This window comes from Patiria miniata, unplaced genomic scaffold, assembly GCF_015706575.1.
Source record: "Patiria miniata isolate m_02_andy unplaced genomic scaffold, ASM1570657v1 HiC_scaffold_13, whole genome shotgun sequence".
NCBI classification, from domain to species: Eukaryota; Metazoa; Echinodermata; class Asteroidea; order Valvatida; family Asterinidae; genus Patiria; species Patiria miniata.
This window is the reverse complement of record NW_024037051.1, coordinates 14854043-14881938: the sequence shown is the minus strand read 5'-3', so window position 1 is coordinate 14881938 and position 27896 is coordinate 14854043. Positions and strand designations below refer to the sequence as shown.

The following is a 27896-nucleotide window of genomic DNA, read 5'->3' as shown; positions in this document are numbered from 1 at the left end:
GCAATATTTTCATGTATTTAAACTAAACAAAAATACAAATACATGTATCTTTGTTTTGGCGCATTTTTTTAATGTTTCGATTTGAGGAGGAAAAAGGAATAAATAACTTATTCGCTTCCAAGTGTGTGTATGTCTCTAGCTTTCTTTAGTAAGTTTTTAGATTTGTGTGTGCCACGTTGAGGGCAAAACGTTGTTGAGAAATTTAAAAAGTCACTTGAATGCTGTACAAACGGTAGATATTAAGAAAGTGGGGAAAACACTTCTCCAAAAAAATGGCATGGTGTGTCATCCAGGAAATTGGCCTAAGATTTTTCTGATCTGTGGTGATTGGTTGATTCGAAATGAGGTACCTGTTGCGACTGTTGGTTGCACCCAAGTAAATAGGCCAAAAATCCGTGCGCCGAGCTCATGAATAAAAGTTACCCACTCAAATCCTTCTATGTTAGAGAGTTCTGAGAGCAATGAAATTGGGAAATTGAAGAGATATGGCAATACACCCCTGGCCCGGACTTTGGGCTCCAACTCGTTTAAGGGGTCGTCTTCTTTGGGTGAGAATTTCTCGAAAAGTCATCGGTCAACCAACTAAAAATTGAATGTTGATAATCATTTTTCTGTGCCGCCTGAAGACCTGTGAGAGTCTTGAGTATTTTAAAAAGAATGTTGAAGTATGGGTATTTATCACTGTTGTCTATGGGAGTTTATTTGATTGGGTGCATATATTGATCCTAAAGTAGCCCTTTCACAGTTGGGCAATAAATAACCACAAGAGGGCGCTAACCAAAGGTAACAGTCCACTGGTAATCGGCGGTTTTCAAATGCAATAACACGGTATTGTACTGCCTGGCGCGGTCACAGTACCAGCGCAGCCAAAATATAATTATCAGCGGGCATTTCAAAGGACTGAAGGAAGGGCGAAGCAAGTTGTCAAAAATGGATCAAAATAACGAGATGGAGGAGAATTCAGCCAAAAGTGACGGTGCTTTCTCTGTCTGTGCTTGTTCGAGTATGTTGGAGAAGCAGAAAAGGTAGGGGACATGATTAACAAAATACGCCTCCGTAAATGAGTATGAAAGTTGCCGTCAGGATTGAAAAATATGCATGCCTTTTTTAAGCTTTCAATTTAAGCTCACTGAGTTTGTGCCTACTTTTTGTGTCCTTTTTATTCGTCATGTTCGTGTCACTGTCAGGGTTTTGTGTGATCTGAAAGACCAGGCTAACATTCTGCCTAAGAAAGTCAAGACAGAAGATGCCTCACAGGATACTGAACACCTGCATGATTTCAAGGTTGAGTGCCAGCAAGTTGTGGTAAGAAATACAAGCAATTAATTTAATTTTAAGGACTTGTTTTTTTCCCTTTATTTTAAAGTTTTACATTGCTATTAGTTTAACATTGTTTTTAGTGTGTCCTATTTAATCAGTTGGAGAGCCCCTCAACAGAAACCATGTTTCTTTTGAGTAATCCAGCAGGAGCTGGTTAAATAATGTGTTGTGTATGTTTTGTCAATTTTGTGTATTTTAATGTCATTGTTTGCTGTATAAACAAATGTAGGCCTATCCCGAAAAATGAAATAAATGAAATGAAATGAAACTGAGCTGCACAATCAGATACAAAAATGACAAAATGTCTAGGCCTGTTTGGTACAAATTAAAATGCTACTTTCTAGAGTAAGACAATGCTAGGGGGCCTAGGCCTACTTTTTGCATCTTTTATTTTTTTTGGGGGGGGGGGGCTAAAATACACTTTTGAATGTAATCAAGATAAAACTTGAAAGGACTTGACTTTTTGTACCTTTCATCTGGGAGTTCAGTTTCTTCTAGAAAATTCAAAATGCAATTTCTTGCGAATTTTGTTGATTCCAATTTTGTTTTGCCCCCTGGATTTTTGTGTGTGCTAGCATCTCCACAATATTGGCTCCTTTCTGAGCTAATAATGTTATAAATATAAACAGCTGTGAAATCTGATGCTCATGATTTACACTTTTTAGTTTATTTTTCCCTTGTGCAGGATGAATTCAAGAAGCTGAAGTTTGCCTTTGTCCATCTTCAGGGGCACATCAAGCTGCTGGACTACTTGGCGAATGTCCCCAAGGACCAGTGGCCCTCAGTAGCATCTTGTGGTGAGACAGAAAAAAAATGGAAACTTAAGGGTCACTCAAGATAACAATAACCCTTCCAGCTTCCATGCCCCTTCAAGATTGTTAACCCCCACCTTCCTAAGTCCTTCAAAATCATCCAGGCAGTTTCGGAGGATTTTGGAGGATAACCCACCTCACTCCTCCAAAATCATCCTGGCGGTTTTGGAGGATTCTAGAGGATTGAGGATGAATGGTGATTGAATCAAATGAGGATTTTGGAGGATTGAGGATGAATGGTGATTGAAGCACAAGAGGATTTTGGAGGATTGAGGATGAATGCATTTTGAGGCAGGACTGTCTGATAATTTTGAAGGATTTGGCGTTGGTTATCCTTCATTTAAACACGAGTGCAAAATTTTGGGATGAGGAGGATTTTGGAGGATTGACGATGAATGCATTTTGAGGCAGGACTGTCTGACAATTTTGAAAAATTTGGGCGGAGTTGCAAAATTTTAGAGGATTGAGGATGGTTCTTAGCAAAAAGGGCCTAGGAGGTTAGGGTTCAGGTAGCATGAATGGCAAAAATAGTCGGTTGATTTTGGAGTTGAATTGGGTTTGAGCCCCGCCTGCATTATGCCCGATACCATCCGCACTGCTTCTGAATGTCATAGACACTGCCTCAACCCATTAACAGTGATTGTTGGAGGATTTTAAAGGATTGAGGCAGTGGTCACCCCTCCACTGAAAAAATTCAAGAAATAAAGGATGGTTTTGGGGGATTGAGGCTGAGTCCAATTTTGACATAATGGTAATTGGAGAATTTTGCAGGATTAAGGATGGTTCCTAGCCAAAGGGTGTAGGGGTTAGGGTTAATCAAATTTTACCAAAATAAAAAGGGAAAAAAGGGAAAAAAAATATTCAAGGCGGAAACTCCAGTTTCATATCTGCTTCAGCATAAAAAGTCACCAGAATTTTAGGGGAGTGTGGTTATTTTTCTGCTACTAGTGATTCATTGTTGTTTCAGGATATGACAGTAACACAATGAGAAAGGTTTATGCACAAATGTTTCCAATAAGCAGAAGTTTGGGTTTTACAATTTGAACAGAAAAACCATAATCCGAAGGGTGTGTTCCGAAAGTGACATCACAGCAACAGCGACCTCAGTTGTCAGAAAAAGTATGAAACATTTAGAAATGTTGGAAAAAGTGCACTTTTACAAAGATTTTTACCAAAAAGGGATGTCTCATAGTTTGTAGACATTTCAGAGGAAAGGATATTTGCTACAAATATGCTCCAGTGTAACATTCATTTCGTGGACCCTTAATCCACCGTTCAAACATGATGCTAATTTATACAGTTATTTTTGTTATGCGGATTCAATACGTTTTCACAACTGAATGCATTCATGTTGCAAGTAAAAAAAACAAAGAACCTTTCAAAAAAACTGATCTATTTTCTGTAGATGAAGAATCTAAGAAGATTCGTCGACAGCTCAAAGACGCCAAGGGAGAGGCTAGTGATCTCGAAGAACATCTTCAGAACATGATGAAGTCAGTGCAGAACTGTGAGTTCTCTCAACAAGATTGTTATGGAAAAGCAAGATAGTTATACCAATGAAAAAGCATGCACATTTCATGGATCATATTCACTAAGAATTTTAATGTGTAAATACTAAATGCTATTTTTTTTTTTTCAGGTTCCCCCCCCCCCCCCCGATTTTTCATTATTCCCAAACACCACCAAACTTGTTTTTGTAACACAGCTAAAGACTTGAATCTGTTCCGTTCTCCAAAGCAAATACTAACTCGTAACGTAACGTCTACTCCTAACGTACTTAGTAAGGAGCTGGTTGATTACAAGTTTGAGATTAAAAAAACTCCGTACTTTTAAATTTCTGTACAAATCAGCGTAATACTTGATTTGTTGACCAGAAATATGAGGGCTTCACTAAATTTTCTTGCGATCGCTCCTTGCCACCAATTTGTAATACATTCATAGGTCAAGAAATGCTGGACACAAAACTGGCGTCAGTCACGAAGATGATGGAGAAAGTTGAAGGTGTAGCTACTCAGGTCCAGGAGAACACGAAAGGGAGGGGCGGGGCAGTAGAGGAACTGGAAGGCGGTGGGGTGACGCTGGAAAACTTCCAAGATGAGAATGCCAAACAGGTCAGAGTTCGAGAGTGTATAGATGTATCAGGCAACTCGGCGAGTTTTTATTGGAGTGCCGTGGCCTTGTGGTCTAGAGTACTGAATTTGTGGTCTGCCAATAATTCTGCAGGTTGTGGGTTCGAGTCCAGCCTGGGGTTATGGTGTGTGCACCCTTGGTGGGCAAGGCACTTTGCCACTCATTGCTTCTCCCCACCAGGAGTAAATGGGTACCTGTAAGGGCAGAGATGGTTATTGTGATTGATTTTTAGCTGCCTCACGCTGAAATGGCTGCATCGACCTGTATACTCCCCAGGGAGCTGAGATGGTATTTGGAATGTTTAATTGGCCCAATGATCAGGGGTAATAATAATGTAAAGCATTTTGATCTTTATTAAAAGTGCTATATAAGTATCTATTATTATTATTATTATTTGGCCTTAAAACCATGACTGCAGTGTATCCACGCACGCCGTGTATCAAAGGCATGTGGAATTCTTCTGGAGTGTCCCTTTATAGTATTGGCTAACACAATTTGGTTTGTATAAGAAACAGAGTAATTTACAAATCAGAACGAAAACTCCCTATTTCGTGTGGACTTCTATGGACTTCATCAGACAAGCATGCCGCGGTGATCTGTAAGGTGATTTAAAGATAACCTTTGTTTTCGTGTATGCAAATCCAGGCTACACAATTGGAGGACATTATTTAAGTGGCACGATGCTTGAGGGAAACTTGAAAAAATCTGAACACAGAAGTGTTGAAAATAGTGTTAAATATACTTGATGTAGATTGAAAATCGATTCTATTGATCAAATCTGAACACAGAAGTGTTAAAAATAGTGTTAAATATACTTGATGTACATTGAAAATCGATTCTATTGATCTAAGTTTCTAACTAATGGGACTTGTCTCTCTTTGCCTCTGTGCTAGATCTTTGACTTAAAGGCGGCAGAAGAGTTCTTGGCCCGCTATCAACCCGCGATGAAACGCCTCAAAGAGAGCACGGAAGCAATCCGCAAGGACCAACAGGTGGCGCTGGATGAAAATAAGACAGTTATGGAGATGGTGTCACAACTTATGGCCAAGAAACTAGACAGGGAACAGCAAGCTTCCGGCAAGATGAAATGGTGAGTTATGATGTCTAGACTTTACGTTCCTCAAATTTTTAGAAATGGATGGATTCGGAGGCTAGTATTTGATAGCAAATATTGTTACACTGACCTGTTTAAAGTTTTGTGTTCATAGATGCTGGAAAAACCAAGAACAAATGCTGTTGTTGTAGTCTGGCTCCTTGACCCTACTTCAGACGAAATGTAGCAAGTTATATACGTCAAGGTCAGGGAACCAGACTAGCTGGCTTGCACCTGTTCAATGAAGTGTAACCGATTGCAATAAAAATGTGGACTGACTAAATTTGGTGAATTGGAGGCAGTATTTGGGAATTATCAGTTTTTTCCAACGATGCTCGGCTGACCATCATTGGAAATTGATGTATAAATTCCACTTTTCTTGAAATGGCAGCACACCAGGTGCCATGATTTCACAGGATGTCTGAGACTATTATTCTCTTACAGTCAAGTAAGGTATTTCATAATAATTGAGTACATGTAGTTTTGCTTTTTGATGCTTGCAAATGTTGTATACTACCTTTAAGCACAGAAAAATAGTTGCTCAGCGAAAATGGCGAAAAGAAGCGATTGCCCAAGGCTCTGTGTATTACTTATGAATGGTGCTCCATTTGATTTGTGCTTGGCACAAAAATGTGTTAGCCACAATTCTGCTTATAAATACACAAATCCAGTACGTGATCACTGTACACTCACGAGGCCCCCTTCAATGGAGAAACCATTGTGCATGCTATTGTATGTACAAAGCAACTGCCCCTGATGGATTATTTGAACAACAGCTAGCACTTTGCTTTCGCCATTGACGGGGGCCTCTGTGATAGAGGTGATAGCGTGCCTGAATTGGTCCACAGCATTTCAGAGAATAAAAAATACATGATGCATATACCAAAATTAAAAAGTGGAAATTTTCAGCCATGAAATAACGACTTTTTTTTTTCAATTGCGATTTCCAGGTGCGAATCTGCCTCCAAAATGTTGGCACAGCTGACCGGGGTATCAGAGCGATCTCTGGATGATAACTGCTGGATCCTGGAGCTCACTGCAGACGGATGTTCCTCGGTCAACAAGGACAGTCTGACGGCCGTACTGACCCTTCACTTCAAGCCAGGCCCGGACCCTTGGTCACCCAGGCAGATCAGTGCCGCTTCGGTATTAGTGCCCCGTTTTTTACTTTACATCATGTGGAACCTAGGAATGTAACAATGGCTAGAAAAGCTGAAAAAAAAAAGAAAAAAAAACAAAGATGTAACGATGTCTAGAAAAGCTGAGAGAAAAAAATCTAAAGGTTGACACCAATAATTCAAATGATGAAAAAATCCCCGCAAACAGTCAGAAAAGTACCCAGACATTAGTCGTGTAGACTCTTTACTCTGTACTTATGAAATAAGACTTCAAAAAATGTAATTATGAAAAAGGTCACAAATCAACTTCAAGCAGAAATTGACATCTTTTATTTGTCTCTTATTGGCGCCATACAATTTGGATGGTCAAGGGCTGTTCTTTAAAATTTAACCCTCTGCAAACATGCATTGTCTGCCAAGTTGTCCTTTCAGTCAAAATCAGTCAAGTGACTGTTTTTTACAGTTAAGAGCTCCCAGCATACATAAAGCAGGATTTGACTGGCAGTGACTGTTTATTTAAACTTGATACATGTATGCTTTGACTGTAGGTGATTGATAAGACAGCTGTGTCTACAAGTTGCCTGCTTTTGTCTGTAATTGACTGAATTTGACTACTCAAAGTGCTTGCTGAAAATATGATCTGACTGTTGGTGATTAGCCTTTGTAAAAGGCATACGGCAGGGGAAGAGGATTGATTTTTAAACTGTCTGTGACTGTTTATACACTAACTTTAAATTTTTTATTTTCATCGTGACCAGATTGATGTTGATTCCCTGGACATGTCGGACCTCGTTGAAGAAGCAGTGAGAAAGAATGACGTTCCCTTCTTGGTATCATCAGTGATGACCAGACTGAGAACCCACGCACCCCTCTACATGGAAGTGGAACAGCTCCGACATCAGTGAGTCAATGAGATCCGCCCGTTCATTCTAGGGGTGTTTGCTTGCTTCAGTTTCAATCTCCATCCGCCAAATCTGACGCCTCAAATTCCAATTTCAATGGAAGCTTTTCGTTAATCTTTTGTAGCAGAGAGCAAAGTCACATGATCCGAATTTCAAAACCTAAGACTAGACTGGTACATGTCCAACTTTTAAAAAAATGTTGACTATTAGTCTGGTGGCATGACTGTGTGTAAAATGTACAGAAATAAAGACAGGTCACCAGATTTTTCTTTTGCCGTACCGGTCATGCAGGACTAAAGAGGTGTAGGACTGGTAGTTTCATGCGCAAGTCTATTTTCTTGTATTGTATGTGCCATGGTGTGTACTATCCCAAGTGAGTTTTTGGACTCTCAACACAAGTACTGAGAATCAAAACTGAAAAAATAAATTTCTGTTTTCCTATTTCCAGATATGCCATCGACTGGGTTCCAGAAGAGGGCATACTGAGGGTCATATTTGGGGACAGCGCCCAGATTGTTTGCACCCTGTCCTTATCAACCGGACCCCTGGGTACGACCTTAGCCCAGCTGAAATCTCTTGAGGGCGTCAGGCAACACCCGCCGCTTGACCAATTGAAGGTTAGCACAATTTTATTTTTAAGTCGACTTCTTTTTTTCACTTTGTCCACTTTCAGTTCTTTTCGTGACCACTTATATTATGTAACTGTCACAACATGATTTTTGTTAGCTGTCTGCCAGTTTTGAAAACTTGTAATAAAAAACAAGGTTTTTTGGTATTTTTTTTAATAAACGTAATTTTTTTGGGACTTTTTTTCTTGCAGCCACCACATGAAAAACCCAGGATCTCTGATTGGCTGGAGTACTTGCAAGAAGCCACAAAAAGCTTGTAGCGATGAAGGTACTGAAACAGGAGTTTACGAAACTGTGGCTCTTTCTCCAGCTGCCTCTTCAAGAGTTTTCAGGCGTTTGATTTAAGGATCTCTGCCTGAATATTTGGCCATTAAAGGTGTTTAAATGATTCCGAAGCTAGGGATTAATCCAATGCTGAAATGAAGCCGTGGTGTCATAAATGCCCATAAACTTTGAGGACTGCTTCGTCCATTGGCTCTTTCGCTCGTATCCCCCCGCCCTGTAAACAGGGCGCTGGGAAGGGCTGATGAGCTTCACAGAATCTTGTAGAGGAAGTGGCGATGGCATTCTGGGTAACTTATCATGACCTATATAAAGACATATAAAGCTGCAGCTGTTTAAGACCGCAGTTAGCCAATGCACGCAAATGCTATTTGAAAACTTTGTCATAGAAATGCATACATTCCATACCAGATGGGATTTCTTTTTCATTGCGGACCATGTGGACAAAATTGAGTGTCGCATGATATGCATTTCGACCCTTTGTGAATTCGAAACGGATCGAGCCTGAGCAAATGACGGGAAATGAAATTTTCAAAACAGAGATAAGTTTTACAGATTTTCCTACATTGTTACGCTTTTCAACGAAAAAAAACCCCATTCATGAATGGGAATAAAAAGAGCATTTTATCTTAACAGCCGTTTAAAACCTTGCAGGGTAGTGGGTATGATGACTTGAGGTCACAGGTCACGCAAAATCTATCCAATCAGAACGTAAATTCATCAGCCCGTCCTGTTTGCATCGCATATCGCGGGGGGTATGAGCGAAATTGGTTCTGTGCATGAACTATTGAGGGCAGTGTGAGGCTTACTTTCAGCACCGAGAGAGGGCGGTTTCCCAAAGCTAATAGGCACAAAACACCAGTATGTGTAAAATTTAAGCCTGTGCAACCCAACTTCACTTTTTGGGAGGGGGGGGGCCTCTGTTATTTCAATGTATTTATATCCATATTTGTAAATATAAACAGTAAGCAACATGCAAAAACAGTTTAGTCTTTGTGTTAACTTAAGAATACATGTACATGTTAATGAATACATGCTATTATGGTAAACAAAATTGTAAATTGAAATTTAATATTTTGTTGATTTTTTTTGTCAAATTAATTTACTGTACCCCAGCAAGTTGGAAATTCTTTCTACTTGGCTTGATATATTTGTATCAAATTTTCTTTGAAAAAAGTTTTGTGTAAAAGAGTTTTGCTAATAAAAGAAAATTAAAAATGTCTCCAAATTTGAGAGTTGTGTCGTTTTGCAATGAATTATTTTGTTTTATTATGCAACTCAATTTTAGAAAATAATTTCTATATTTTAACATCTTTTCTTTTCTTCTGCCAAAAGTAGATAATGAATTTCAAGCAGATGATTATATGAAATCCTTTTGAGTAAATTCCATGAAATAGTTTTGCCAAAAGCAAGTTTGTGACTTGAAAATAAAGAATACTATTGGTGAAATTTAAGATTTTGTTTAAAAGGTGTATAAACTGGATGAACTCTGTAAGAAAATGTTATTTCGAAAAAGAAAAAAAAAATCATTGCCCCGTGTGAGGCTCGAACTCACGACCTTCAGATTATGAGACTGACGCGCTGCCGACTGCGCCAACGAGGCACTTGGAGAGGAGGAGAAATTAAAAGTATTCATACAATAAAATGTAATTTATGTTGTTTGACGCATGCGTAACGTCGGTATTATTCGCTGGTTCCCATTCAGTCGTTTGTGTTTGGTATTGCGTCTTTATAACGCGACGCACACCAGTTATTACATCTGCTGTTTGCATGCTGCTTGCGTGCGCTGTGAAAAGAGATCGCAAACGCAAGTCAAAAAGGCATACAATTTTGGCTTTTCTCGGGGCTATTCAAGAGGATATAGCAATTTATCGGAAGTAAGGTCTGTTTAAGAAGTTCAAAGTGTTGAAATTAAAATTTAGTAGTTAATGTTCTAGCATTTAATTGATCTTTTTATAGGCCCCTTGCACAAGTTTCCACTTCTGTCATGTCTGTGTGGGGTACATTCTGGGGCGAGATAGTGTTGAATAGAAAATGCGTCTCTCTTGTCAAGTCGCCCCAGTTTTTGATGATGAAAATTTCTGCGAAGTGGCTATCGTTACGGCAGCCGTTGTTTAGTGCCCTCTACGATACTTTTTTGATATGCATGCAGGTAGGCCTATATAATTATTTGTTTCCCCACGTTCTCAGTCGATAAGATTAAGAGGGTAGGAATAGGATTTTGCACGAGGTTGCGGGTTCGCATCTCAGTTTTGCACTCAAATTTTTTTCCTTTTCTAACCTGAGGCTTTGGAAATTGGAGGATTTTTTTTAAAAGGGAAATTAAGTCCAAATTTCATAACGTTCAAATTCACTTTTTTCCTTCTAATTTTATATTTTCTTCTCATGTTTTTATAAAAGTTGCAGTAGGCCTACTACCGTAACGATAGAAAATGGGAAATGCGTTACGGCTGCCGTAACGATAGCCACTGCGAAATTTCTGCGATTGTTTATTTGGAAAGAATGTTGCATCCTGACACCACTATTTTCATCGTAGGCCAATAAAGGCCTACATTTCCAATTTTATGATTTCGAAGTGGATATCGACTATCGTTATGTCATTGCAGCCGTAACAGAAACACCATTTTTCAGCTGCTGCTAGGGCCTGTGGCTGTGCTATCGTTACGGATTGCACAATCATGAATATCGTCCATTGCGAATCTGTTTTGCATTTTACATCTTCCCACCCAACCATGACGTTTTGGTAGCTTGATTGGTTACTATGGTTACACTTAATGTGCCTGGGACGCAGGTTCGAAACCACTGCTGCGCTGCTCAATATATTCAACCATTGCAGGGCACTAGTGTTTGTTGTATATTAAACACAATTTTCTTGCTTTTTTATACATGTAGTCTGTTCCAGTACTCACAGATATTCTCAACCGAAGCAGCCATGTTTCAGCGAGCAGGTTCCAAGTTCACGGGAGGAGGTGGTGGAAACTTCAGCAACGACTTTGGCTACCCGGCGGGGAACGACGGAATGGGAGGCAACAATACGGGATTTGGAGGCGGCTTTGGCAGAGGGGGGTCGAGGGGTGGCGCAGGGTTTGGGCGTGGCTCGGGACGCGGTGCTGGAAGAGGAGTGGGAGGCGTCCGAGGTGGCTCATCGAGGGGAGGAGCTACCAGAGGAGGAGGAACCAAAGGGAGTGCCACTGGATCCGGGGCGGGTTCTTCAATGACTGAGACTGCTTCTCGGTCCGAGTCGGGATATCTGCAGGATCACCCAGGCCACTTCCCCGACCAGTATTGGTGCAAGGTAAATCAACAAATTCACTGATTCCGCAAACTTTGCTGTAGTTCCTTCTTAAAAAACTCTTAGTCCTTTAACACTTCAAAACCTTCAAAGCTTCCATTACTAAAATAATATAGTGTTACTGTCTGAACCCACAAGAACAGAAGGGTTTTGAAGTGTTATAGAATGTTCAATTTCTCAGTAGGGAGGTCAAATTGCAAACCTCCCAGTTCCTTAAACTTCCATGATTAGAGTTTGCAGGATTTTGTAGTAATCTTTAGGGTTGAGGAATGTGTTTTCCAGTTACTGAAAAGTCTTTGTTGAAATCCTTTTAAGTTGTTGAGTGTTTGGCGCTGAAGTTGATGATAAAGTCTTTTTTGTTCCAACTCATTCACAGATCTGCAATGCCAAAACAACAGGGGAAAACAACTACAACGCTCATTTGCGTGGCGTACGTCACAAACAGGTATGGGCTCTTACTTGTACGAAGGACTTTCCTTTTTGATCGTGCACAAAAAAAATTGTCGGATATTAAGCTCGTTTGAAGACTTGTGTGGCCTCTCGGGTTATTATAATTGAAAACAAACTGCAGCTCACTTTTTTTTTTCCAAGACCAAACCAAGTTCAAATGGTTGATGAGAGATGCACTCACCAGATCTGATTGGTAACACAAAAGAGAAACCGCTACAGCAGATCACTGTGTGATTGGCTGAGTGGCGCCTTCCATTAACCAATCAGGTGGCTCACTGGCAAAAGTCTGGCGCCCAGACTTGCTGGCAAGTATTAGTAAGAGTGCCTGACAGACTTGTAGTTTTCGAACTGCATTCAGTGTAAGTCATGTGTAAAAAAATATCATTCTTGGCAATCTGTGATTGTTCCTTGGTTGTTTTGTGGTCTGATTTTGAAGGATTCAGTACTTCTGCGCTTTTATTTTGCCAAAGTATGGCAGAATATTAAATGCACCTATGATGTACTGAATCCAACAAAATGTGGTACACAAGTTTGATGGCTTGTGATGGAGTGAGATGCCATTGCAAAATGTGCACCAAAGAATTTTGGCGAACCCAGGTTGGCGGATTGTAGCATTTTGTATGCTACTAAACGATGTTGAGTTTTTGTAATTAGGTAGACTTTTTTTTTTTTGGTGGGGTCAAAGCGTGGATGTAGGGTACATCCGTCTTTTTATTGCTTTTGAGGGGAAAAAAACGATGAAATAATTTAATCTGTAGATTGATGACGATCAGAAAGTGTACTTCACTGGGGACACTTTTAAATAGTCGCAGTATAGTCAGATATACGTGTGCATTTATGTCCCGTTTCATACATCTCCTGTTCTTGTACAATTCAAAATCCTGTTATTTTTCATTTGCTGAAATACTGTGGTTGAAAATCGGACTTATATTTGTGTGGTTCCCAGGTTTTATACAGGCATCTCCTACTTCTGGGTATTTTACGCGTAGCTGGGTAAATGAACCCAACTAATTTACAACTTGTAGTTCGGGAATGCTTCATTACAAAAGAAGTTGGCCATACTGCACATCTTCTGTGTAGTAGCCAACAGAATGAAGTGTATGTTTTTTTAATCAAAGAGCCATGTGACATGCAATCAGGGTTGCATTGTCACATGAATTGGTTCATGCACAACATTCTGTGCATATTGCATATTGATTTTTCAACAAAAAACAAAGTTAGGTCGGTAAACTTTTCGCCTGTATAGATAATGGGAACCACAATGCTATGCTACAGTTATAAAAAATTTGTTAAGACTGAATTTTATCATTGCATATGCTGTATGGAGCCCGAGGAGCATTCCTTCCCCAGAGGGAGGAAGCACCTGGGCTATTCCCATTCCTAACCTGATTGTGTTTTCTCTTTTCCCCTCTGCATTTAGAATGTCATGAACCTCCAAATTGGCGGTGAGTGGAATGGGTTGCAGACTCTCGATTTTGGCCTTGACTTGTCAAAATCATGGCTGCCACCCTGGTGCCCACGAAACACACTTTAAATCTCTGTACGGAAAATAGCCATTGGACAGTAAGATAACTGGTATTTTTGCTCTCGAGAACAGAATACCAGGTGAAACCATTTAGTATGCAAGTAGACTGGTTTGGACACCAGCTAATTCTGCCTTGGTTTTAGCTGGTAATCCAAACTTACACACGAGGCCAGTTCATTGTCTGTCGCATGGAAGTCATTCAGTAATAGTTTTTTTGCATGCCCACGCGATTGGTCATTCAAAGGTCAAAGGTCATTCAGCTGAACTTTGACATGGTCATTGATCCTTGATTTAGCCAATAGGGTTGGAGGATTTGTCATGATATATGCAAATCCACTGGGTCGGGTTATTCAATAGTGTCGACAAAGCGTACGTTTTGTCGTCAAAATAGCCGGTCAGTTGTGAAGATCACAACAGATGTTAAAAACAAACTTACCCAACTCGCGTACCTTCCTAAAAAATGATTCTCAGACACCACTTTTTAAAACCCTTTTTGCCAACGTGCGACTGACAATAAACTGGCCTACACATAACAAGTTATCTTGTTCTTCAAATGAATTGTAAAATTTATTTTCCATACAAAATTCGTGCTCACGTAGAGCACATTTTTGCTACTTCACTTGAGAATTCTTAATCCTGGGCATGTATTTGTTGTGAATGCAAGCTTGAATTTTTTCCTTCAATTTTTGGGAAAAGTATTAGGTAATTTTTTTTCCAAAAGAAATTAAGGTGACTAAAACGTTTGCTTCTTTTCAGCCAATCTTTTGAATGTGTTGGTTTTTGAGGATGGAAAACCATGGTGCAACTTCTTTGCTATGAAAACATTTATTTGCAGTGAATTCAACAGAATTCATACACTACAAATTATCATATGTATAATCAATACAGCCAATTAGAGACCAGAGTTTGGTCTGTAATTCCTTTCGAATGTGCTCCGTCGACGAAATAAAAACTGCCAATCGTAACATGAAATGCAAAGCCATATTCATCCAAACATCAATGAAAAACAGAAAACTTCTATGTCATTGATGTATACGCCAGGATGAATGTTATATTTTTTTTCTCAATAAAATCTGTAGTTTGAAAGAAAAAAAACCTACACTTTTTAAACTGCAGGAAGTTTTGCTGGAACACTAGAAAAAATTTTTATAAAATTAAGAAAACTTTGAAAGATTTTTTGTCTGATACTAATAGAACCATCCCCTCCCCTTCTTCGTAAACAGAGCCCCTTCAAAGGGTTGGCCCCTTGGCACAGCGCAAGCGGAAGCGAGATTCGGAGAACACGGTCAAGAAAGTGTTGTCCGAGATGTTGCCTGGAAACACCGAACCAGTTGTTGGTAAGACAGACAAACCCATTACGCCATTTTCCAAACCTTGGCGCTTCAATTGCAGTTTTGGCTTTATTTAGGGCTTTAGAATCTGAAGCATTTTATACGCTTAGCATGGATGACAGATGGCATTTAAGAGCCTGCCTAACATCTCTCATTGTTTAATCTACCTTAACCCTTACGGAACTCAACCCATCAAACCCCAATGGCATGTTTTGTTGGAATCTGTCAGGATGGCTAAACTGACAGTCTTTTACATTGGGTTGGCACACCTCCAGAATCCAAGTCAAAATAGGTGTGTGCAGTTTGCCATATGGTGCCGGATTATGCCAGGATGGGTATGGTTCTTAGTAAATCATGCCAAGGGGTTAGGGTTAAGTTCGGTTCGTACTTCATGAATCGCTGCAAAATTCGGCGTAGTTGAAATGTGTTCAACTTTTGCAAATTTGCAGTGCGAACACCTGCCCTGACATCACAAGTTCGCGTTCGCTTTCGCGCCGAGTATAAACCGGCCTTAACTTGCCATTTAGAGCGACTTGTGAATAGAACCCATTGAGGAGCTAAAACGAGGTTCATCTGAAACCCTGTCATAACCCAAATGTTACAAATTTCTCTTGAACCAGGATTGGAGTTTGTGACGGAGATCATCCGCGAGGGGAGCGACACGGACCCAGACTACGAGTGCGAGCTGTGCGACTGCCGCACCCTACAGGGCAACATCATCTACCACTTGATTGGATTCCGCCACCGCATGGCATTCATTGTACGATTTGTTTGAATCTCAAGGTCGATTTCCCTTAAATGTGCTAAGCACAGAAAATACTTGCTTAGCGGACAAACAAGTAACCAGCCAAAGCCATTGGATTATATTGCTAACAAGTGGTTCTCTTCAGATTTGTGCTCAGCGTATAAATTTTCTAAGCAGTTGTTTGACATTATACATTCAGTGTACTATGCATTGGATCTGAGGCCAGAAACACTGCTCAGATAGATGCTAGACATTTAATATACATTTCCTAACTTTGCTAGTATTTGTAAACTTTTTCCTCTTTTTGTTGTTGTTGTTGCTCTGTTGGGTAAAACAGAAGAAAATGAAGCCAGAATTGCATGAACAACTCGACCAAATGGCCAAGATGGCAGCAGAAAACGACGTGTCCAAGACGGGCGAGTCTGGTGACCCGACTCCTGAGGAGAAGGAGGCCAGCAAGAAGAGAGCCACCCGCACCCGGCTCAGCGAGAAGCTGAGGGAGATCATGCCGGACCTGGCCGCAGAATGCCGCGGTCTCAAGCACAAAGTCAAGAGAGTTAAAGGAGAAAATATGGGCGTACCAGGTAAAATTTATTTCCTTTGTCTTGTGAAATGGGGTTTTTTTGGCCATTGGAGTATGCAAGTCTCGTGATTAGTGTTGTAGTCGAGTCTGTCACAAGCCATCACAAGTCCTTTAACAATTCAGATAATAAGTAACAAAGGAATCCTTGGAATAGCTTTGACTTGGGATTCAGTTACTTGTGATGGATGTACAAGGACTAATGACAGTTTTGACTACAGAAGCTCTTACAATTCAAATTCACAAACAAAAAGAATTGTAGAGATTACAAATTTTGTAGCCAAATCATTTGTAGATGTGGTTTGAGCAAGGCATTTCTTGGGCTTGATACCACTTTCTATTTTCTTCTTTTACCCTCGTAGTTCCAAAGAAGCCTTTCTCAATGCAGGGTGGTCCTGGAGGTCGCGGTGGTGTTGCCGGAGGTCGCGGTGGTGTTGCCGGAGGTCGCGGTGGTGGTGGTTTTGGAGGTCGTGGTGGTGCATTTGGAGGTCGCGGTGGTGTAGCTGGAGGTCGCGGTGGTGCATTTGGAGGTCGCGGTGGTGGTGCACCTGGGGGCTTTGGCGGTGCAGCTGCAGGTCGCGGTGGTGCAGCCAGAGGTCGCGGTGGTGCAGCCAGAGGTCGCAGTGGTCCTAATGCTGGCCGAGGTGGATTTGGCGGCCCGGGCAGTTATGGTGGGCCCAGTAGCTTCGGTGGGCCTAGTAGCTTCGGTGGGCCTAGTAGCTTTGATGGGCCAGGTAGCTTCGATGGGCCGGGTAGATTCAGTGACCTTGTCAACGTCATAGGTCCCATCGGGGGCCTTGGTGGTGAGGGCCTTGGTGGTGTGGGCCTCGGTGGAGGTCGCCTTGGTGGAGGTCTCAATGGAGGAGACAGGGGTCAGTTCGGAGGTTCGAGTCTTGACAGTGGTGGCCTGGGCAGAGGTAAGCATCATGAACATCTGAAGTAAAACTTGGAAACCGATTCGTTCAATATCCGAGCTTACCTTTGGTTTTGGAGAGAGAGTCTGAATTTTTACCTTTGGGAACTTCGCAGGATCAATGTTTGAATAATTTATATTAGCAACTCTGTCTCTGATAAACATGATCAAAGATTGTTAAAAGCACTAAGCGCACTGCAGCTTGGAAGCCTGATGAAGTGTTTAAAGGCAGTTTCAAGTGGAAGGAAACTTCAGATAAATTTATGGGTAACCCTCTGGTAACCAAATCTGCGAGTCAAGTTGGGTGGAAGTATTACTCCTCCAACCTGCCTCTCCTAGTCTCCAAACTCCATATTTTTTTTAGTTTCTTCCCATTTCACATCCAAAAATCATTTGTTAATTTCCTTATTCCATCATTTTGACTTCTACTTTAATCTTCTTTTCAAGGATTTGGGCGGGGTGCCCTTGCTAGGGGCAACGGAGGTTTTGCCGACGGCTTAAGCATGAGAGACCGCGGACGTGGGCTCGGTGCCTACGAAGAGAGAAGTGACCTAGGGGGCGGATATGACCTTCCCCCGCCCTCCAGAAGGGAAGAAATTGAGAGTATTAAGAGGTGAGGTGTTAAGACTCGAATTGATTTCCCATGATATGGTGGTACCGTGCTCCAATTCTACTGTGAACTTTGAGAGTTGTGTAGGATACCGGTCATGACTGGCTCCTTCAAAACGAGGAATATGTTGAATGAAAAAAAACCCTCCAAACAAGTTATGATTTTTGTTTTGGTCTATTTTATTTCCAGTGAGATCCTTGATTCGTTGACCAGCAATTCGGCTATGAGCGACGCATTCATCTTGAAGGAGTTCGAGCGTCGCTTCGGCTCGGCTAAGAAACTCCAGCGGAGCGATATGTACGACGATTACGACCGCGGCCAAGACCTGGGCCAAGACCGTTCCAGATTCAGAGATACGATCGTGAGTCGTAGTCACTGTGTCTTTATCACCATGTCATTTTAATGGACTCTGGGCATGTGCAGTAGAAAGCGCCCCCACAGGAACGCAAAGTGTGAGGGATACACTGCTAGCATGTGCTGGTTCGTGCATGTATGGCGCAAAACATTCAAGTACAAAATCTCCAATGCCTGGCATTTTTTGCGTAGGTTCTGGGCACACAACTGTCACGTCACAGCTGGGGTCCATACTTGTGCCCGGGGTGGTCCCTAAACCTGAACTCTAACTCCCTAGCATGATTTACTGCGAACCACACCCATCCTGGCAAATTCCAACACCATATGAAAAACTGCACACACGTATTTCTGACTTTGATTTATTTTCTGACTTTGATTCTGGAGGTGTTCCAGCCCAATGCAAAAGGCTGTCAGTTTAGGGGTACTGTACCCATCCTGACAGATTCCAACAAAACATGCCGTTGGGTTTGATGGGTTGAGTTCTGTGACGGTTAAGCATTTTCTTATTTTTTCTAAAGCCCTCCAAACGGTGGTAGTTCCAAATCGTCCAGAATGTTTTTTTCAAACTGCACTGCAACATGTTGGCCATCTGAATTGGCTAAGTCAATACAAACACTGTGTTGTATTGATATTTACAATGTATATTAATAACCATATTTGTCTTTAACTAACTTCTTTGAGGGTGTTTATTTGGAACATGGGAGAGAGTGTTCTGTGATTTGCCGACCGATTACGTGTTGGTCAAAACTAATTTGTTCCGTTAATACAATGACGTGATTTATTGTTTTTTAGAAACATGATGGTTTTTGGGTATCGGTGAACTTTGACAGTTATCAAAGTGCCCACGTAGGATCTTTACAACACAAATGTTCGCGTTTTGAGTGATAATTTGTTTATTACTAATACCCCAGAACATCATTTGATGTTTGGACATGGGGTGTGTTCTGAAAACCGATTCAGAATGTGTGTTTTTTTGTTTTCACGTTTGGTGATAACGTGAATCTTATGTCTTGAGATCAACAGAATTTGTTGTTTTGCTTCAAAACATCTTTGGATGTTTTGAGAAGAATAAACAGTCGTTGGTAAATTGACACGTTGGAATACATATCACTTTTCACATTTCATGATAATGTGAAAACTTTATGTATAAATTTGCCATATCTGAGATTAACAAATTTTACTCTTTTTTTTGTCTCGAAACATCTATGGATGTTTCAAGAAGACAATATTGATGGTTGGTACATTCGTAAATGTACTATAATACAAAAAACAAACTTTTAGTAATTTTACATAAAATTACTGTTTGATTTTTTTTATATTTTATAGTATTGCTTGAATGTTGTTGAGCAATTTTGGGTGCACGCCAACATATCATTGTACACAGTTGGTTACACTTTTGAACTTGGGTCAAACAAATGTGGTGTGTGCCACCACTGTGACCTTTGTCATCTCAGTGGTCCCCTGCATTTGGTTTACCACTGTCTTACAATGAGCAATGCTGTTGGTAACCAGTGATGTCACCAACGGGTTCTAACGGTTGAAACAAACGTTCAAGCTTGTCTTTGAACTGAAAACTCGTCTCAACAGAAAGAACTAGAAAACGCATCAAAAACGATGGAACAACAAACTCCAGAAATGTAAAGTATCACTCTGTCCTACCGCCATTCCAAGTTTTAACCTGGAATTACTATAGTAACCACAGAAGAACAATAACGAGCATTGTTCTTTCCGTCATGCGACACATGCTGTACAGTATTTGGGTTTCCGGAGTCAGATGGAACTATGAATTCTAAACAATTGAAAAAGGTGAGACTCTTTTTTTTCCCCTGCAGATAGAAATGTCTGTTTTGTGTGTGTGTGCTGTTTAATTTTAAAATTATTACTTGTATGCAACAAGGATCAAGTCACTTAAACAACTGATTCGGAGGTAACTTTATTTTGATGATGTTTGAATCATGTAATGTAAAACAATCAACTGATGAAAGTACAGGGCTAACACAAGTTGAACCAAAAAAAACCCCACAAAATATGATCATTTTTCATGAAATCAATTTTGCAGTACTACATTTAACAAATTAATTTTTTTAATCTTCTGTGTCTGGTTTTTGCTGAATATTTTGGTCTTTAAATTTTGAAAGATGTTATTGAAATTTGTGGGGTTTGCTCAGTTGAATTATTCAGCATTAAGCTGTGGGTAGTAAATGTGAAGTGGGGTTAGCACAAAAAGTCCATTATCAACAAAATTTACTTCTTCTTTTTTTAGGGGGAAGAACAGGAGCAAGGTGGATTTCAACGATTGCACAGCTCTCAAGATTTCGACAGCCCCAGCACTCAGGTATCAAAAAAGAAAGTTTACGGAATAATTGTGAAAATGAAGTCTAGAATTTTAGTGAGAGACCACAACCAAAATTTAAGAATCTTAACTTTTCTGAGTAAAGAAAAGTGGCGTTTTCTAAGAAGTTTTGAATTTTATGAAATTGAATGGTTACTGAACATTTAGGTGATTATCATGCAAATGAGGACTTCTTCCTGATATTTGCTGCACGTGGTTTAAAACGGTTGAACACGAAAGTATTGTTAACTGTCACAAACTATTCTTGTCTCTGAAGTACAATAGGTCACACTGAAGTTGTAATCATGTCCTTCAAGTCAAGCACAAGCCTATCACCAGGCAATCAGAAATTAATCCCAAGTCCATCACAAGCCAATCACAAGTCCATCACAAGTCAATCACAAGTCCATCACAAGTCAATCACAAGTCCATCACAAGCCAATCACAAGTCCATCACAAGCCAATCACAAGTCCATCACAAGCCAATCACAAGCCAATCACAAGTCAACCACAAGTCAACCACAATTCAACCACATGTCAATCACAAGTCAATCACAAGCTCATCACAAGCTAATCACAAGTCCATCACAAGCCAGTCACAAGCTAATCACAAGTCCATCACAAGTCCTTCAGTCTCAAGTCAAGTCACCATCTATACAGCTTTCCGTCGTCATAGCACTCTCCCTGTGACTCGCGGTTCAACTTGTGATGTGACTTTTGATGGTCGTGACTACAACTCTTGATCACAAAGAAAATATTTGGTGACCATTAAGTTTGTTTTTCCGACTTCGTTTAGCCTTTCTCAGACTCAAGCTCCCAGCCAAGAATGACGGTCAGTCTGGATCAGCTAAGCCGCCTGGACCCGACCCCCAAACCCCCCACCGGCCTGAGGAGTTGCCTCAAGAAACCATCGTCTTCGTCAACGACAACATCAGCAAGCACATCAATGAGTTACAACATGGGAGGCCAGTCAAGCATGGCCACCGGTGGCTCTAAAGCCGTTCAGGAAATGTTTGCCAATTTGGTCAGTTTTTGTTGTTTTTCTTTCAAATTCCTTTATTGTTTCTCTTCCTGGCTTTTGAACTTTGTGTAGGAACGGGAGTTGGTGCTGTGTGGTAAGCACTCGGGGAAACTTTTCCTCGGAGTGGCTGATTTTCAAATTTTTCACGTCACAGTTATGCGATTAAAAATAGAAAAACGCTGTTGTTTTATCTTGCAATAGCCGCTTTGAACATACACACAAAAAGTTGATGGAAAATATCAATTCTAATAAATTTGAGGCTAGAGGCCTTACTCAAGACAACTCTTTATTTGCATTTGTTGTCCTCACAAGTTTTCAATTCAGTTTATGTCTGCATTTGTAGGCAGGAGGTTGCGGCCTTTACTCCTAGCATAGCTAGCTTGTAAATTTTTTCTCAAAGTCTCAGACGGCAACGAGTTTTAAGTGCCAATAAATTTCTATCGATGAAGGCTGAACTCAATGTTATTTTTACTTCATCATTTTCTGAGCTGCGTAGCCATTCAAGCAGACTACATTTTGTGTATTAAAATTGGCCACTAAGTTGAACAAATTACCCCGTTTTCTATTATTTTTACCGGATGTTTTCTTTTTTCTTGTGTTTAGTCTCAGTCTATGATCACCAACGAGACTGACGCCCATCTTGCCAAGCAAGTAACGGACACATTGTCTCAAGCCTTGAAAATGTATGAATCTAAGCAAGGAGGAGACGTGAGTATAAAAGCATGGCATTCAAGGCTTTGAAAGTTCTTTGGTTCAGAAAACAGGGTTTGAAATTGTTTAAATATACTGAAAAATGTGGTATTTGATTTGAAATAGTTGAAATATATATTGTTTTATTTGCATCCTTTCTAACAGAATGCAAATACAGAAACTGTATTTTCTGAAAGTATTCTTTAATAGTTTTGATTCAACCAGTTTTATTCATTATTTTTCGCACACTCCCCCCACCCCACATTTCCAAAGTTGGAAATTGCAAACATTTTTAACTCAGTAAAGCCTTTCCTTTCATATACTTAAGAATCCTTTACATTGATGTTATATTTTTGATATAAGTTTACAGGTTCTTACAATTGTTTTTAAATCCTATTCAGAACTTTTTATTATATCATTGTTCATGAATCCCTTTGGCTATTGTGGTTATTTTAATATGTTTTGTCTTACAACTTTTATTGAATGTCAAATCATAATAAACTTCACCACTTTCTTTTTGTCGTATTTTAGTGTCCTTATTTTTTATCAAGTCCCCGTTTTGTTGTTGTTGTAAATTTAGAGCAGCTGTTAAAACCCAAGCCCTTTTGGGTTTTCTCTGAAACACAACGTGGAATTAAAATAGAATCCAGTTGTTTCTGGTGGAACAAAACGTCTTTTGTTCACAGCAGTGATTCACATTGATTGATATTGTAAGGTTAAGGATTTAAATCAAGGTAAAATAATACAGGCACGTGCACAGTGACTGTACTGAATACTTTTTGGAACCCTCCTACTGTTTGAAAAGTCAAAAAAAAGTTTGACAGTCAAAAATTCCAGCCACTATCCCTGCCATGCCTTTTACACAGGCTAGTCACCAACAGTCGGATCATATTTTAGCAAGCACTCAAATTCAGTCAACAGACAAAAGCAGGCAACTGGTAGGCACAGCTGTCTTATCAATCACCTACAGTCAAAGCATAGCTGTATCGAGTTACATAAACAGTCGCAGCCAGTCAATCCTGCTTTATGAAAGCAGGGAGCTCTTAACTGTTGAAAACAGTCATGTGATTGATTTTTGACTGCAAGGACAACTTGGCACAGAATGTATGTTTGCGTAGGAGGGTTACTGTGTACTTTCTTGGTTTTGATGACATAAGAGTACATTTGAACCATGCGTACAGCAGCCAGTGTTAAAGCCTGGCTACTGTACGCAAGTTGAGCGTTATAGTCGAAGTTGTACGTGACATACAATGTTGGATTCCGAGTTTTTATTTTTTAAATTTTGTTGACGCGAGTCAACAAAATGAATTTCAAAAGAAATGGATTTATCTTGTAAAAGATCTCACTTAAAAGTTTTGCATAAGGTGGGTTTTCATTCTTAGAAGATATTTCTTGTTCCACTTGTGCAAGTATAAAGATAGCTTTACATCCACAGTCACTATTCTATATCAATGTATATAGAATGCATGGAAAAAGTTTTGATTAAAAACTTTGTTGTGGCCTATGCCATGAATTGCCGTTCTATTGATGTAACTAAACGATTGCGCATCATTGGCCAATTTTGGTCCAGTTTTGGGGGAATGTTCCCAGAAAAAGAGAGCGAAGGATCCATGGCATGTTCCTTGATGGAATACGGACTTTCCCACTGCTGGGAATGTTCTTTTGAAAGTAGATGTCACTTAAAGTTTGTCACTTTCGGGGAAAGTCACCAAAACTCTGCATATTTTTTCCCCTCAAATGTTGATTTTGTCAAATAAACCACAAAGCAGGATAGAGTTAGCTGATCAAAATTTGAATCCCAAAATAGGGATGAGATCTGTGAGGGCTTTGTCTTTACAACAGGAAACCACCCGAACATAATATCCAAACATCTCTAACTTTCTCTTTTTTGTTGTTGTTGTAACGTTTGTTTCAGAGACCTGAACCTGGTTTTGGAGAGCCACCCAGGAATAGAGGAGCATTGCTTCCACCTCCCGCGGCGCCATTTGGATCTGGCTACAGTAGGATGTAATGATCCTGGGTAGAAGTGGGTACAACTGGGTATAGCTACATTGGGAGATGTAATGAACCTGGGTGTAAGTGGGTACACTGGGTGCATTTTCATTGCAGTGTAATGGGTACAACTGGGTACAGCTATGTGGGAGATGCAATTAACATGGGTGGAAGTGGGTACATGAATGCAAATGGTACAACTGGGTACAGCTACATAGGAATGTCAGATGGAGATCAGATCTAGAGGGAAGTTACTGAAATTTGAAGGAAGAAATGGAACTTTTGACATAGGCATTGGTTTCATATAAATAGATGCATTAAAATTGTAAGTGGGCACACTGAATACAAGAACTGGGTAAAAATGGGTACAGAGTGTTATATCTCAATGCAAAACAATGGGTAGCACTGGGTACATCAGTCTTTGCATGTACATGTATGTACAACCAAGCATCAGGCCTTTTTAAAATACTTTCCGTGTGTAACGAGATTCACCAAATGGCAGCAAGTGTATAGTGACGGGCAGGAACTTCTTTTTAGTGTAATTATTGTCAAGTGATTTTTTGTGAATCGACTTATTTTAGGTTTTTAAGAGTTTCTTACAGGTTGGGGAAAAGTAAAACTACATGTACTGATGTTGAAGGCCAGAATTCTTTTGGTTTCGATTTGTATGTTTGTTTTTATTGGGTGGGGTGGAATTATTGATCTTTTGGTCCAATAATTTTGATAATCAAATAAAATCCAAGCAATTGTTATTTTGACATTAGTAATAGCGAACTAACATTGAACTTGTAAAAAAAAATGGTTTCGTCACATTGTTTCTCTTGTTGAAAAAAAAAAGGAATAAAAGTTGAAAGTTGTGTTTTCAAAATCTAATTATATTTGTGTTGCATTTTAGCTTACTGTAAACTAAACGGAACAAATTTAAAACCTATTCAAGAAAATCTAGTCTGGACAGATCGGAACCCAGAGGACGATAGCAGCCAGCTCAGACCATGGAAAAATAAAGACCTACACACCATACCGTCATCTTTCATTGACAATTTAATTGCACCTTCAGCTCATTAATGAATTTCTTCTACATAATTAAAAAAAATTATGGTCTGCTATTTAACATGAATTTTTCCAGTGGAATGTTCGGTGGACCCCACATCTTAAGCAAAGTTTGCGCAAGATGCAAGTATTACTGGCATCTTTTTGGTCCAAAAAATATTAAGTTACTTTGAAAACAAAAATAGAACATTTTATACAATCATAAAAGTATCCTTATAAGTCCGTAGACTGCAAGACCGAGTCCAGTGCCTCCAAAAATTAACGCTACTCTGATCTTCCAATGAGCATACGACGTCTGGAATTGTCTGTTCAAGTAGTCCACTGCCAACTTGGTGTCCGCGACACTGCCGCAGTTGTCGATTACGTAATCCGCGAGCTTGCGTTTCTCGCGTAGCGGCATCTGGGAGTTGATCCTGGCGAGGGCGTCCTCTCGGCTCAGGTTGCGAGTCGTGAGTCTGTGCAGCTGGGTTTCCTCATCGCTAAAAGAGAAAAATTAATACTCGAGCGTAATTTCAATTTGTACTTCTCCATGCCTTTTCACAACTGACAATCGCTTTGATGGCAACTATTTTATCAGTTTCCAGAACTCACCAGTAAACCACTATAACCTTCCGCAGGAACTTCCGCAGGGCACTGCCTTCCAGTAGCAGAGGAATGTCCATGATGACGTACGGATAACCTACAGAAGCAATTAAATGAAAGGCTTTATTTTAAGAAGAGAAAAATGTTTTGCCTTGTTAGTGATTTCAAGCAATGCTTGCTTTGAATTTGAAGTCCCCCATTGAGAATTAACAAGGTCCAAGAATACATGTACAGTCAACTCTCGTTATAACAAGGTCGATGGGACTAGCCAGATTACCTCTTTATAACAGGAATGTTGTTATAAAAGGACAAAGAAACAAAAAGAGAACCTGAGATTTGGGACCTCAGAATTTGCTCTTTATAAGCAGAACCTCTTTATAAAAGTGCTCTTTATAATGAGACTCAACTGTATCAAGATAAAATGCCTTCATTAACCCTAACCTTCCCAAATCCTCCAAAATCCTTTTTGCAAAATGGAGGATTTTGCAGGATTAAGGCTATATGGCAAAAATGTGTGGCTGATTTTGGAGGATGTACTGTGTCAAGGTCTTGGGCCGGACCTTGTATTGTTTATGCTCAGCCGAACATAAATTTAGCCTATATTCTTGAAATCCTCCGCACTGCTCCAGGATGTCACTGGCTCTGCCTAAACATATTGACAGCGATTGCCGGAGGATTTTGCAGGATTGAGGCAGTGGTCACCCCTCCAAGGACCACATTCAAGAAATATTACGGAGGATTTTCCAGGATTGACTTTGCATCCTAGCCTAAACGCCTAGGGTGTTAGGTTAATTCAATCCAATGTGGAATACAAAATCAGTGGTTGGATTGATGTGGAAAGTAAAAATCTTTTTTCTTATGGTAAAGTGCCTTGCCCATCGACAAATGTGTCTCTTCTAGGATAAAGACCTCAATCGTGGAAACTGAAGTAAGAACAATTCTTGGAACTACCAAAGAGTTAGAAATAAAGTGGCATCTTGGGAGACCAAGATGGAGAGAATCAAAGAAAATTGTGGTTAAGTATCAAGCCCAGGGACACAAATGGATTTAACACTGAAAAAGTAACAAACCTTTGAGGAAGTACTTGAAAACCCTCCACATCATTTCCTTCTGGATGAAGGGATGAGTGCAGGAATTCAAAAGTCGCCTCTTCTCAGCGTCGCCAAAGATGATTCCCCCTAATTTAGGCCTGTCAATGGTACCGTCTTCCTGCAGTATGCCACTGCCAAAGTGTTTAACAATCAGCTTCCAGGAAGGTTTGTTGGGCTCAACCACTGTTCGATAGGTAGAGGAAAAACAAGAGTGGTTATTTTCTCTGAGGGGCAGGATTTAATACCAACAATTGAGAAAAGTATGCTTTCCATTTTTAACATGGTGCTGAAAATGTAAAATTTGCGATTAGCTCACAAAAATTATTGTCGCTATTTATCGAGGCAGTAAAAAACTAAATCTTCCATTCCATCCAATCAACATATTTCTTAGCTTGAGTAACTCCAGCTTAACAAGCTCATCAGGAATTCACATGTGAATTCCTGATAAGCTTGTTAAGCATGTTAAGCTGGAGTTACTCAAGCTACATATTTCTAGACGTATCTGTACCTTCTCGAGCGATCACATCCGCATCGATGATGGGACATCCCAGCTCCTTGAAGAAGTTTGAGACGGTGCTCTTGCCAGACGCGATACCGCCGGTAACGCCAATCAGATACATGATTTGGTGCCGTCTGCAAATAATGTACCAACATCAGCAAATAATGAGAACACAAGCGGCCCCTATGTAGACAGGAGACGTTGCTCCTCTGTGATAAACATATTAATAGACACTTTGAGAGAGCTTTATTAGTATTACAAAAAATTATATTTTTGGTCTTCATTCAATGACAGGTCCAAGTCTTCTAAAACCTGAAAACTAGCTCTCATTCTCATTCTCAATAACTCAAGTATGACATTCTATTCTCAATTTTTGTCAAAGTCATATTAGGCCTACTGGAAGTTATCATACTTACCTTGCTTAATAGCCAACCTAATATCGTGAAATCCCAACCAACAATTTATTCTAATAACCTTTAAAAGATGATTCTCACTTGAAACTTTAAAAAAGCAATGAGCTCAGGCCAGCTAGCTGATATCAACTAATGCCCAA

The 27896-nt window shown here is 40.0% G+C and overlaps 3 protein-coding genes and 1 non-coding gene across 9 annotated transcripts; 2 read left to right on the top strand and 2 right to left on the bottom strand.

Moving 5' to 3' along the window:
* Nucleotides 1-864: 864 nt before the first annotated feature.
* On the top strand, nucleotides 865-8534 carry LOC119721371. Its single transcript, XM_038191428.1, has 10 exons — nucleotides 865-1025; nucleotides 1188-1305; nucleotides 2006-2117; nucleotides 3538-3639; nucleotides 4074-4243; nucleotides 5156-5352; nucleotides 6306-6501; nucleotides 7232-7374; nucleotides 7824-7992; nucleotides 8196-8534. The coding sequence occupies exons 1-10, from the start codon at nucleotides 931-933 to the stop codon at nucleotides 8262-8264; spliced, it is 1371 nt and encodes a 456-aa protein (XP_038047356.1). The 5' UTR covers nucleotides 865-930; the 3' UTR covers nucleotides 8265-8534.
* A 1282-nt stretch (nucleotides 8535-9816) lies between these two features.
* Nucleotides 9817-9889, bottom strand: Trnam-cau. The gene has a single exon. It is a non-coding gene; the product is annotated as a tRNA-Met (tRNA).
* Nucleotides 9890-10010: 121 nt separating this feature from the next.
* Nucleotides 10011-24948, top strand: LOC119721367 (keratin, type I cytoskeletal 10-like). 6 transcript variants are annotated; one of them, XM_038191420.1, is made up of 14 exons: nucleotides 10011-10163; nucleotides 11179-11581; nucleotides 11955-12023; nucleotides 13449-13473; nucleotides 14777-14890; nucleotides 15505-15644; nucleotides 15967-16213; nucleotides 16572-17126; nucleotides 17570-17735; nucleotides 17922-18093; nucleotides 20350-20421; nucleotides 21215-21442; nucleotides 22043-22147; nucleotides 24045-24948. In XM_038191420.1, exons 1-14 carry the CDS (start codon nucleotides 10057-10059, stop codon nucleotides 24138-24140), a joined length of 2499 nt encoding a protein of 832 aa, XP_038047348.1. In that variant the 5' UTR covers nucleotides 10011-10056; the 3' UTR covers nucleotides 24141-24948. The 6 variants fall into 6 exon arrangements, with proteins under 6 accessions (XP_038047348.1, XP_038047353.1, XP_038047349.1 ...); XM_038191421.1 differs by having other exon boundaries at nucleotides 10014-10168; nucleotides 11198-11581; XM_038191422.1 differs by having other exon boundaries at nucleotides 10024-10168.
* Nucleotides 24712-27884, bottom strand: LOC119721370 (dephospho-CoA kinase domain-containing protein-like). Its single transcript, XM_038191427.1, has 5 exons — nucleotides 27760-27884; nucleotides 27353-27477; nucleotides 26824-27027; nucleotides 25763-25850; nucleotides 24712-25650 (listed from the first exon to the last, which is right to left on the bottom strand). The coding sequence occupies exons 2-5, from the start codon at nucleotides 27462-27464 to the stop codon at nucleotides 25371-25373; spliced, it is 684 nt and encodes a 227-aa protein (XP_038047355.1). The 5' UTR covers nucleotides 27465-27477; nucleotides 27760-27884; the 3' UTR covers nucleotides 24712-25370.
* Nucleotides 27885-27896: the final 12 nt, after the last annotated feature.

Coding starts and splice junctions, on each gene's coding strand:
- LOC119721371 (XM_038191428.1), top strand. CDS start 931: ATGGATCAAAATAACGAGATGGAGGAGAATTCAGCCAAAAGTGACGGT. Junction 3,640..4,073: donor GATGAAGTCAGTGCAGAACT/GTGAGTTCTCTC, acceptor ATACATTCATAG/GTCAAGAAATGCTGGACACA. Junction 5,353..6,305: donor GCTTCCGGCAAGATGAAATG/GTGAGTTATGAT, acceptor TGCGATTTCCAG/GTGCGAATCTGCCTCCAAAA.
- LOC119721367 (XM_038191420.1), top strand. CDS start 10,057: ATGCTGCTTGCGTGCGCTGTGAAAAGAGATCGCAAACGCAAGTCAAAA. Junction 17,127..17,569: donor CAGTGGTGGCCTGGGCAGAG/GTAAGCATCATG, acceptor CTTCTTTTCAAG/GATTTGGGCGGGGTGCCCTT. Junction 18,094..20,349: donor CCAGATTCAGAGATACGATC/GTGAGTCGTAGT, acceptor TTCTTTTTTTAG/GGGGAAGAACAGGAGCAAGG.
- LOC119721370 (XM_038191427.1), bottom strand. CDS start 27,464: ATGTATCTGATTGGCGTTACCGGCGGTATCGCGTCTGGCAAGAGCACC. Junction 25,851..26,823: donor TTTCAAGTACTTCCTCAAAG/GTTTGTTACTTT, acceptor TTGCTTCTGTAG/GTTATCCGTACGTCATCATG. Junction 25,651..25,762: donor AAGGTTATAGTGGTTTACTG/GTGAGTTCTGGA, acceptor TTTCTCTTTTAG/CGATGAGGAAACCCAGCTGC.